This window comes from Sceloporus occidentalis, unplaced genomic scaffold, assembly GCF_023333645.1.
Source record: "Sceloporus occidentalis isolate IW3139 unplaced genomic scaffold, rSceOcc1.0.p SCAF_41, whole genome shotgun sequence".
NCBI classification, from domain to species: Eukaryota; Metazoa; Chordata; class Lepidosauria; order Squamata; family Phrynosomatidae; genus Sceloporus; species Sceloporus occidentalis.
Genome location: NW_028317021.1, coordinates 8,353,602 through 8,366,083, shown reverse-complemented (window position 1 = coordinate 8,366,083; position 12,482 = coordinate 8,353,602). Strand labels below are relative to the sequence as shown.

The 12,482-nt window shown below is 33.2% G+C and overlaps 1 protein-coding gene across 6 annotated transcripts in view; it reads left to right on the top strand.

Annotated features, from left to right (window-relative positions):
* The window catches only part of LOC149290135 (protein-tyrosine sulfotransferase 2-like), a 31,464-nt gene extending 19,452 nt beyond the window's left edge, over positions 1–12,012 (top strand). The window contains exons 1-6 of one of the 6 annotated variants that reach the window (XM_089490030.1): positions 473–719; positions 872–960; positions 6,120–7,036; positions 7,164–7,362; positions 7,497–7,547; positions 11,555–12,012. In XM_089490030.1, coding sequence (XP_089346156.1) covers positions 6,198–7,036; positions 7,164–7,362; positions 7,497–7,547; positions 11,555–11,746 — 1,281 coding nt within the window. In that variant the 5' untranslated portion in view covers positions 473–719; positions 872–960; positions 6,120–6,197 and the 3' untranslated portion in view covers positions 11,747–12,012. Of the gene's footprint in view, positions 1–472; positions 720–836; positions 961–5,280; positions 7,037–7,163; positions 7,363–7,496; positions 7,548–10,893; positions 10,947–11,554 lie in introns of those variants that run through there. The other 5 variants (XM_089490029.1, XM_089490028.1, XM_089490033.1 and 2 more) reach the window with 5 other exon arrangements.
* Positions 12,013–12,482: the final 470 nt, after the last annotated feature.

Sequence of the window (12,482 nt, the reverse complement as noted above, 5' to 3'; positions counted from 1 at the left end):
TATACTTTTAATAATATATAATATATAAATACTATAGTATGTATAATATATGTATGTATGTATATGTGTGTGTGTGTGTATATATATATATATATATATGTATGTGTATATATCACAATACCTCAGTTCCCATCAATATATTTGCGCCACGTAATCCTTCCGTTGAGACACGGTGCCGTTGTGCAACTCAATTACTATTTTTGCACAATTAATTAATTAACCTCCAGCACATTAAGGACAACATTATTATGATGAGGACAACAGAACAAAGTCCCGGGTGCGAATTGCGCAAGAGGGGTAATTGAGTAACATGCCGGAACTCGACGGTAATTAATGGCGAATGGCGGACGGTGTCGAGGACGAAAAAGACGAGAGAAACCCGTCTTTCGTGCGTGGCAAACATTGCCATGGATGATGGGAATTGTAGCTTCCAAAAAGACTAATCAAAGGGTGCTTTGCGCACTTGCGCCACAAGATGGCGATGGAGGCTCTTACGTCCCTTTTCTCTACCTCCTTTTCTTCTGCCTCCTTCCTCCTCTTTTTTTGTTTCACTCCTCCTTTTTTACTCGTTCAGTGACGTTTCTGGGAGGGAAAGGAAGCGGCCGGAGAGATGGACAGATAGCCGGATAGCCCTGTCCAAGGCCACCCGGGTGGTCAGTTGTCCAGCCGGCTGACCGTCTCTAGGGAGCCCTGCTTCTTCTGGACCCCGAAAGGGGGCGGTAAGAGGATCTTTGGGGGGGTCCATTAGGGCCGCCCATGATGTCCCGGTTCGGTTTTTGGGGTCCTCCGAAACCCCTCGTTCTACTCGACACAACGCCCCCGTCCTCATTTTGCAGGGCCCGTCCTCCATTTTAGCTCCCTGTCCCTTCAGGGGTCCCAAAAGTGTCCTCCAGACGCCAGAGACCGAGGAGTAGGATGCTTCGGGCCACGTTCATGGTTGCAGACTGGACCCCCTTTTAGGTACTATCCCCTATATATATATATATATATATATATATGGAAACATAAGTGAATTTTGTATATTGGATCCTATCCCTAATATATGAATGTGTATATATATATATGTATATATATGGAAACATAAGGGAATTTTGTATTTTATATATTGGGTCCTATTTCTAATATATAAGATTTCAATATATATATATATATATATATATATATATATGGAAACATTATTATATTATATATTTAATATATATAAATGTATATATTATTATTAAATTAATTTTGTAGTTTGACATGTGGCATATATATATATATATATGTATCATATATAACATGTATATGTTATACATTATATACATATTTTATTATATATATATATATATTATAATACATATTTTTATATTTATTATAAAGAATTTTTTATATTTATATTTATCTATTATATCTAATGGAAATATTTATATTTATTTAATTGGTATATATGGGGAAACGCAGGATAAAAATAAAGAAGTAAATTATTTATTTGCCTGTTTGTTTATTTATTTTTATCCCGCGTTTCTCCCAAAAATATTTAATATTATTTAATTAATATTATACACATTATAGAAATATTATAAATATAACAAATTATATTTTAGTTATCTTTATTTATTTAATGAAATATTTATATTTATTTAATTAGAATATTAGGGAGAAATGTGGGATAAAAATAAATTATTATTATTATTATATTTTTATCCTGCTTTTGGGACCCAAATATTCTAGTTAAATAAATAGAAATAGTCTGTTAAATAAATATAAATATTCCAATTAAATAAACAGAAATATTGCAATTAAATAAATAGAAATATAACGTTAAATAAATATAAAATATAATTTTTAATATCTGGGTCTCACTTTGGAAGAAACACTGAATAAAAACAAACAAACAAACAAACAAATAATAAGTGGGATCCAGATAATATGAATTGTATTTTATATTTACATTTATTTAATGGAATATTTATATTCGTTTAATTCGAATATTTAGGTCCTGATCGCAGTATAAAAATGAAATGAAACAAAATAAATACTTAATAATAATAAAAATAATAATACGTAAATACATATTATTATTATTATGTATTTATTTTATTTTTAATTTTTATTAATAATTACTATTTTAAGGGACTGTTTTGTACTTTTGCAAAAGAGTGCTTTGATGAAATGGGAGTCAAAAAGCTTAATTATAGCTTTCAAAATGTGGGTTTTGAGGTTGCAAAATGGAGGCGCTTCAGCTTGCTTTCGCACACAGTTTCCTGTTTGCAAAACGCGCAACAGAAAGAAGGTTAAGAAACCATTGAAACGTTTGCTTATTTCAATTTCGGACTGGGACTCGGGTTCGAGTCTCATGTGGGGGGGGAATAAAACTCATGAACGGTTCCACTACAGGGTGAGTAATAAAAATTACAATTAAAATTAAAATTAATTAAAATTAAAATTAATTAAAATTAATTAACAAAAAGGAACATGAAAATTAATTAAAATTAAAAATAAAATTAATTAAAATTAAAACTAAATAATTAAAATTAAAATTAATTAAAATTAAAATTAATAAAAAGGAAAATGAAATAATAATTAAAATTAAAATAATGGTTGTTGTTTTTTTGCCTTGCTGTCTACGTTTTGTAATTTTTAATTAAAATTTAGAGTTAATAAAAATTAGTAAATATTTAAAAATAGCCTCTGGGAAAATACATATATACATTATATATTTATAATGTAATATATACTATTATATTATTAATATATTTAATACATAATAAATTATTAATAAATGTTAATAATATATATATTAATATATATACATACACACACACAGAGAGGCCATTTTGACTGGATGCTTATCAACCGCCAGAACGTTCTAGAACTATTCTAGAACCCCGGCCATTTTCTTCTCCGTTCCGGCCTTTCGTCCGAAACAACTGTTGGCGCCTCGGCTTTCTGACGGTACGGTGTTCACTCAAATTAATGAATAATATTAATTAGTATTAATAATGATAATATTAATAATTAAACGGAGCCTATTATTATTATTATTTAATAGAAGCAACTGAGAAAGAGGGAAATTGGAGCCAACAATTCATCATTCATGACTATTATAATATTATATATATATTATATTATTATAATTATATTATATATTTTATTATATAAACTTTTATATATACATATATATATATAAAATATGTGTGTATGTGTGTATATATATATATATATATATATATATTATATATAATATACTATGTATTCCATACCTAAATATATATATGATATACAGATAGTAATATATATATTATTAATATTGATATTAATAACCAAAGGACACATATAATTTATATTTTATAATACATAATATACAATATATTATGTGTAATATATACACATATATTCTATATATATATATATATATATTACATGATATATAATATAATAAAATATATGATATCTATAGTGTGTGTGTGTGTGTGTGTGTGTGTGTGTGTATACCTCCCTTGATGATAATAATAATAATAATAATAATATGTTTTATTTTTATACCGCTTTTCCGAGGTGATCAAAGCGGTTCACAGAATCATTTAAGAGCTTACACATCATAAAAACAACCTCACAAAAACCAATAAAAACCGAACAACATGCAATAAAGACAAGCAAGATGGCGGTCGGGAGGAGGGCTTGTCTTCTTAGCAGGCAGAGGCCTTCTGTTGCTGGCCTGCTTCTCTCCCCCTCAAGATGATGTATTCAAGAGGAATTTGAAGACCTTCCTATTCCACCAGGCTTTGCCCCATGTGCCTTAATGTTATCTTTTGTCTCCCTTTGATGATGTATACTGTTCAATCCAGCTATTTGTTATATTTTTAATGCTTTGTAATCATTGGTTTTAGATGCTGTATAGTTTTACAGTGGATCCTTGTTATACGCTGGGGTTTGGTTCCAAGATCCCCCGTGTATAACAAAATCCGTGTATGCTCAAGTCCCATTAAGTATAATTACATAGCAAAATGGTGTCCCTAATAAAAAATGGAACATCAAGGTAAATTTATACTTTTTTGGAACATTTTCAAACCGTGTATGCTTAAATCCGTGTATAAAAAATCCGTGTATAAGAAGGGCCGACTGTAATTGCTATGGGTGGTTGGTTTGTACACTGTTGGGGATATATGCTGCTTATAATTGTTTTTGTTGCAATTTGTTGTTGGAATCCGCTATGATATACACAGGAATAGCGGTATATAAATAAAATTATTATTATTATTATTATTATTATTATTATTATTATTATTATTTGTTTATATTATACATTATATACGTATTTTATAATATATATGTATATATAATTTTATGATATATATTAAAATATAGTATATATATATTATACATATTGTTTATTATATATTATATCATATATTATGTATACATATTATATTACATATTATATATGTTATAAAACATAATATATAATGTAGAATATATTGTGTATAATATATATATTATAGGCGGGTTATAGACCGCCAATTTGGGGCGGTCTGCACCCGCCCCTTTCCCAGGTGTATCGGGGCCTCAAGCGGCTAGAATGGCAGCCGCTGAGGCCCCGATCTGTCGCTTTTCAGGCTGCGGGGAAGCAGCAAAACGCCGCTTCCCCGCAGCCTGAAAAGGGGTGTCCTTGGGGCTTCAAGCCCCAAGGACACCCTGCGGCGGCAGGGAGGAGGAGAAAGGGGCCGCTTGGCCCCTTTCTCCATTGCTTCGCTGGGCGTAGCTGTCTGAAGGCTGCGCCCAGCGAAGCAAAGCTCCGCCGCAAACCAGGAAGGAGCTCCGAAATGGAGCTCCTTCCTGGTCCGCGGAAAGGGCGCCCTAGGCGCCCTGGCGCGGAGTGAGGACGTTACGTCCGCACTGCCCCGAGTAGAGGCGGCGCGGCCGTGACGTCCTCATGACGGCGGCCGTCTGGAACGGCCGCCGTCATTTTTACGTGCGGAGCGCGTATTAGGGTTAGGGAGGTGCGGAAGCACCGCACCTCCCTAACCCTAGTACGCGCTCCGCGCGTACTTTAATGGCGGTTTGTAACCCGCCATATATATATTTACATATAGTATATAATAATATTATATTCATAATATTAATATATATATATAGAATAAATGATGTATAAAATATTATATATATGTATATATAATTGTGTGTGTATTATATATATATATACAATATTATATAATAAATATGATAGATAGATAGATAGATAGATAGATAGATAGATAGATAGATAGATAGATTAAACATATTTACATAAAAATCAGTCTCACTGAACAGAATGGGATTCATTTGTTTTTGTTTTGTAAACAACCTTTAGGTATTATTATCTCCCTTGGTCCTGAACAAGGACTTTCATAGAGATATATATTGGTTTAATCTTTCTGCCGTCCTTGAAATATCTATGTCTCTATTTTGTTTTTCCCTAGCAATTCGGAAAGGTCTGGGTTGGTTATTTGGTCTTTCCTGCGTGGAAAACGCCACTTCCTGCACAGAAAACGCCACTTCCTGCGCAAACAACGACACTTCCTGAGCAGAAAATGGTCTTTCCTAGACAGATAATGCCATTTCTTTCCAGAAAATGGTCTTTCCTGTTCAGATAACGCCACTTCCTGTGCAGAGAATGCCACTTCCTGCGTAGAAAATGCAACTTCCTGCATGGAAAACACCACTTCCTGCGCAGAAATTGTCTTTCCTACACAGATAATGCCATTTTTGATCAGAAAATGGACTTTGAAAATAACGCCTCTTCCTGCACATAAAACATTTGTTCCTGCGCAATGAATGCCATTTCCTGCGCAGAATATGCCCTTTCCTGCGAAGAGAATCCCATTTCCTGCGCAACAATGCAATTTCCTGTGCAAAGATCGCCATTTGCCGCACAGGTAATGTTCTTTCCTGTAGAGAGAAAGGAATTTTCTGCGCAGGAAGTGGCGTTTTCTGCGCAGGAAGTGGCTTTTTTCACAACAAGTGGCACTTTCTGCGCAGGAAGTGGCCTTTTCTGCACATGAAGCGGCCTTTTCTGTGCAGGAAAAGGCGTTTTCTGCGCAGGAAGTGGCAACCATGCGCAACGACTTTCGTTTTCTTCTCTCCTCCTCCTCCTCCAGGTAGTAGCCCCGGCTGCGGATGCTGACAGTGCACGGCGGCGGCAGCGGCAGCAACCCCCCGGCGTGGATGGGGCGAGGATGCGGGTGACGATGCGACGGCTCCTTCTCGGGGCGGGCTTCGCGGTGGCGCTGATGGTCTCGGCGCACCTTGGCGCACAGATGCTGCAGTGCCATCATATGCTTCGGGGGTCTGGCCGCGCCGCGCAGATGCGCCCCGAGAACGAGGAGCTGGTCATGCTGGACACCAACCGTGTTGAGTACCGCTACAGCAAGGAGATGCCACTCATCTTCGTTGGCGGCGTCCCCCGCAGCGGCACAACTTTGATGCGCGCCATGTTGGACGCCCACCCGGAGGTGCGCTGCGGCGAGGAGACACGCATCATCCCCCGTGTCCTGGCCATGCGCCAAGCGTGGTCCAAATCCGGGCGCGAGAAGATGCGCCTGGACGAGGCTGGCGTGACCGACGCCGTCCTGGACGCTGCCATGACGGCGTTCATTTTAGAAGTTATCGCCAAACACGGCGAGCCGGCGCGGTTTCTTTGCAACAAGGACCCCTTTGCCTTGAAGTCGTCCGTCTACTTGGCGCGGCTTTTCCCGAATGCCAAGTTCCTCCTGATGCTGCGCGACGGCCGCGCATCGGTCCACTCCATGATCGCGCGCAAGGTGACTATTGCTGGGTTCGACCTGCGCAGTTACCGCGACTGTTTGGCAAAGTGGAACAAGGCCATCGAGGCGATGTACGCGCAGTGTGTCGAGGTTGGGCGCCGGCGCTGCCTCCCTGTGTTTTACGAACAGCTGGTCCTGCACCCGCGACGCTCCATGCGTGACGTCATGGCGTTCCTTGGAATCGCGTGGAGCGATGCAGTCCTCCACCACGAAGACCTCATCGGGAAACCCGGCGGCGTCTCGCTTTCGAAGTGCGTCCTGCAACGGCAACACTTTTATGATAGATAAAGCCTAACAATAGTGTTCTTCGCCTTTTTGTACCAATGCTAACCTTTACGCGTTTTCATTTTTCTCTCCGTCTTTTCCGCCCCCGTTTAGGATCGAGCGCTCGACGGACCAAGTGATCAAGCCGGTGAACACGGAGGCACTGACAAAATGGCTGGGGCACATCCCGGAGGACGTTGTCCGCGACATGGCGCAGCTGGCGCCCATGTTGTCGCGGCTCGGGTACGACCCTTACGCCAACCCTCCGAAGTACGGAGACCCCGACCCTTTGGTCATCAACAACACCCAACGCGTACGTAAACCGCTCGCGTTCGCTGGATCTGGCCGCCTGCGCAGTCTTCCTGCACCGCGGCTATATGGTAACCGTAGAGTTTCGCCGCTCATAGTGATGGTGATGGTTATTTCCTCCTCCTCTTCCTTTCTCAGGTCCTGAGCGGCGATTTTAAAACGCCAGCCAACCTGAAAGGACACTTCCAGGTGAGTGAGCGGGACATGGCCTTGGATCCAAGTCCCTACACTCCTTTTTTACTAACTTCTGCCTTTCTTCATCCTTCCTTCTTTCCTTCCTTCCCTCCCTCTTTCATTCCATCTCTCTTCTCACTATCCTTCCTTCAGTCACACTTTCAATTCCTTTCATCCCTCTTCTTTCTTCCTTCCTTAACTCAGTCTTTCATTTCCTCTCTTCCCTCCTTCTCTCCTTCCTTCCTTTCCCCTCTTTCTTTCATCCTCACTATCCCTCCTTATCTTTCCTTCCTTCCTTCCCTCTTTCATTTCATATCTTCTCACTATCCTTCCTTCCTTCCCTCCTTCACTAACCTTCCCTCAGTCTTTCATTTCCTCTCTTCCCTCTCCTTCCTTCCTTAACTCCCTCTTTCATTTCATATCTTCTCACTATCCCTCCTTATCTTTCCTTCCTTCCTGATCTCCTCCTTCCTTCTTTCTATCCTTCCATATCTTTCCTTCCTTCCCTCCTTCCTTTCTTCCCTCCCTCTTTCATTTAATCTCTTCTCACTCTCCTTCCTTCCCTCACTCTTTCATTTCCTCTCTTCCCTCCTTCCCTCCCTCCTTCCTTCCCTCTTTCATTTTATCTCTTCTCACTATGCTTCCTTCCTTCTTTCCTTCTGCTTCCCTTCCCTTCCTTCCTTTCATCTTTTCTCTTTCCGTATCCTTCCTTCCTTCCTTGCCTCAGTCTTTCATTTAATCTTTTCTCACTATCCTTCCTTCCTTCCTTTCATCTCTTCTCACTATCCTTCCTTATCTATCTTCTCACTATCCTTCCTTTGCTTTATTTCCTTCCTTATCTCCTCACTCCCTCGTTCATTTCCTCCCTCTTCATTCTATCCTTCCACAGCTCCTTTATCACCTTCCTTCCTTCCTTCCTTCCTTCCTTTACATATGAAATTATAGGTCGTTATCGATAAATTGAAATATGATTACCGATTATCGATCGTTATGTATAATTGCATATCAATCGAAAGAGATCGAATTATCAATCGTCATATATATCATGATATGTCAATCCAAATATATTGACTGTCAATCATGACATGTAAACCGGATGTATTGCATTATCAATCATTATTAATCATTATATATCAATCCGAATAGATAGAATTATCAATCCTTGATGTCTTTGGCATATCAATCAAAATATATTATATTATATTAAATTAAAATATTATGAATATGTATATATATGTATATAGTATAAATAACATAGATCGATAAATAAATATTGATTTATCATTATATATCATCTCAATAATTATAAATCATATATATATATATATTAAATTATTACATTATGTAAAGTATTATATATATATTTATACACCATAAATAAATAAATATTGATTTATCATAATATTTCAATAATTATAAATAATTATATATATATATAAAATATTATTTTTATATATATATATATATATATATACACACACCACATATATATATATATATACACACACCATAAATATATCTATATATCTATATCTATATATCTATATATATAGATAGATATATATATTAAAATACCATAAATAAATAAATATTGACTTATCATTATATATTATATATCATTTCAATAATTATAAATCATAATATATATACACACACACATACCATAAATATATCAATCAAAATATATTAAATTTTATATATATATATATATATATATATACACCATAAAAAATAAATATTGATTTATCATTATATATTATGTATCATTTCAATAATTATAAATCATTATATATATATCAATCAAAATATATTAAATTATTATATTATATTAATATATATATATATATTTATATATTTAAATACCATAAATAAATATTGATTTATCATTATGTATTATATATCATTTCAATAGTTATAAATTATATATATATATATATATATATATATATATATATATATTATATTAAATTATTATATTATATTATTTTATATTATATTAAAATTATACACACACACACACACACCATAAATAAATAAATATTGATTTATATATATATCAATCAAAATATATTATATTAAATTTTATATATATATATATATGTATATATAATATTGATTTATCATTATATATATCAAAAAATATTAAATTACTATGATATATATATATATATAAAATAAATATTGATTTATCATTATATATCAATTGAAAGATATCGAATTACCAATCCATCGATCAGCTTTAAAAATCAGAATAAAAGAACAAAATTATATTGCAAGGAAGTACATAACGAGATTAGGAAAATAGTTAAAATTAGAGGAAAAGCCAATCCCAAGGTATATCTCTTAAACATGACAGACACTTTAGATTCGGACAAAGGAAATGAGAAACTGCTTTTCTATCTGATTGTTGCGGCAAGAATGTCGTTCGCTAAATATTAGAAAATAGAGGAAATACCGTCTATAGAGGAATGGAGACTGAAAGTCATGGAATACTATGAAATGGACAAACTGACTACAATAAAGACTGGGAACCAAGGAAGATGTATATGCAGAAAGAAAGAAAAGAAATCATGTATACGGTGTTCGAAACATAATCAGGAAGAACAGGAATAGTTAGACACGGGGTGTGATAAAAGAAACATGGAAAGGTTAGATATGTTAGGATTCCCTAATACTGCATAATGGATTCTATGGAAAGTATATAAAGAAATCATATAAGAGTTAGTTTATAGATTAAATAGGTTTATTGGAGGAAAGTGGTTCGGCCTTAGGAAGGGTTAGGAAGAAGATATTAAAGAATAGAAGATGTTATAGTGTTTTAGGTATGGGTGATAATAGAATTTTTTGTTTCGGTTTGTGTATTGGTTGGTATATTTTTATGTATATATGTATAGAGAAACGGAATAAAGTTTTTTAAAAATCAGAATAATAGAACCGCAGATCGGACCAAATATCGAAACTTAATTTATCCTTTCTTGGTTTTGAATGGAAATAAATTAATAATCAACATATATATATATATATATATATATATATAGAATAGAATAGAAATTTATTGTTAAAAGCTAAAAGCTGTCACAATATAAAATATCCAAACAGTAAATACAAAAACAGTGTTTAAAAACAACAATACCAAAGCATAAAAATCACCAAAAACAACATGGTAAAGTTAATAAAAGAGATCCATCAACAAAAAACCAATAATACATCATAAATGATAAAATCATAAAACCTTAAAACTTGAATGGATCTAGCCGTCATTGCGATCAAGAAAGCTAATCCTAATCTTGCTAGCAGCTAAACCAAATTATGCTACCATAGAAGTAATATATATATATATATATATTTGGATTAATTGCAGGTTACTCAAAATACTACGGCTTTTCATTGATAAGAAAAACTTACGATTTCCAGGTAAGTAAATTCATACGAATTTGGCGCAAAAATGCTCATAATTTCGTCCTCCGCAGCTGCAAAAAAGCAAATTAAAAATTAAATAATTAAGTAAATATATTAATCTATCGGTTTGCAGTGATCAAAATAATAATAATAATAATAATAATAATAATAATAATAAACAAACCGTGGATTAATATGATTTTTTAAATTTTAATTTAATCTTTTAATTTAAATTTTGATTTAATTTTAATTTTACTTTTACTTTTAATTTAATTTAAAGTTAATTTAATGTAATGTAATTTAATTTTGATTTAATTTTAAACGTAATTTAATTTAATCTTTTAATTTTAATTTACTTTTTACTTTTACTTTGAATTTAATTTTAATTTAAAGTTAATGTAATGTAATTTTAATTTTTATTTATTGTAATTTAATTTTAATTTAGTTTGAATTTAATTTAATTTTAATTTAATTTTGATTTAATTTGATTTTAATTTTAATTTAAGGTAACTTAAATTTAATTTAATTTAAATGTCAATGTAATGTAATTTTAATCAAATGTAATTTTAATTTAATTTAAATTTAATTTTACTTTAATTAATTATTTTTTTCTCTCTTTCTAGATGCAAATCAGCTTCTCGTTTTATTCGGACGAAGAAACAGAAGAACGAACTTGCAATAAACAATCGTTTGCAAAATGTGGAAATCTGCAATCCAAGCATATTGCTTGCTTAACGGTTTCTTTGCCCAAATCCAAGTGCTTTATTTCGTTCGTTAGACTCTTTTTCACGTTCGTTTGCCAAATTAGGATTTAATTCCTTTATTTTCCCCCTCCTTTATGGTTAAAAAAAAAAAGAATTAATTAATTAAGAATTAATTAAATGAATTTGGGAAGATTTTTATCAAAGGGATTTTTTTCTTGGTTCCCCTGATTTGCAAAGACCTCAAAATATATTGGTTAATTAATATAGCCTTGTTAGGCTTAATGATCCGAAAACCTTTCTTTGTAAGTCGCAAATAAGGGGGGGGGGGGAATTAAATAAAATAAATCAATCTATAGATTTATTTATTAATTCTTAAATAAAACGGCTCCTTCTAAGGTTTGTCTCTCTTGGTTTTATTGCATTTATTAATAATTAATAATTAATTAATATTGTATATAAATTATATATATATATATATATATATATATATATATATATATTGCACTCCCTAAAGTGCATCCACATATTATATATATATATATATATATGAATGCATATATATATAATATATATAATTTTTAGCAATATGCATCTCTCTATATATTTATTTTATTTATTATTATTAATATTATATATATATATATATATAATATTTATTATATATGTATCTCTTTAGCTCTCTATATATTTATTTATTAAAATAAATATATATATATAGAGAGAGATAAAGAGATACATATTGCTAAAATTATATATATATATATATATATACACACACACATACTTATTTTTGCAATATGCATACATGTATGTGTGTGTGTGTGTGTGTGTGTGTGTATATATATAT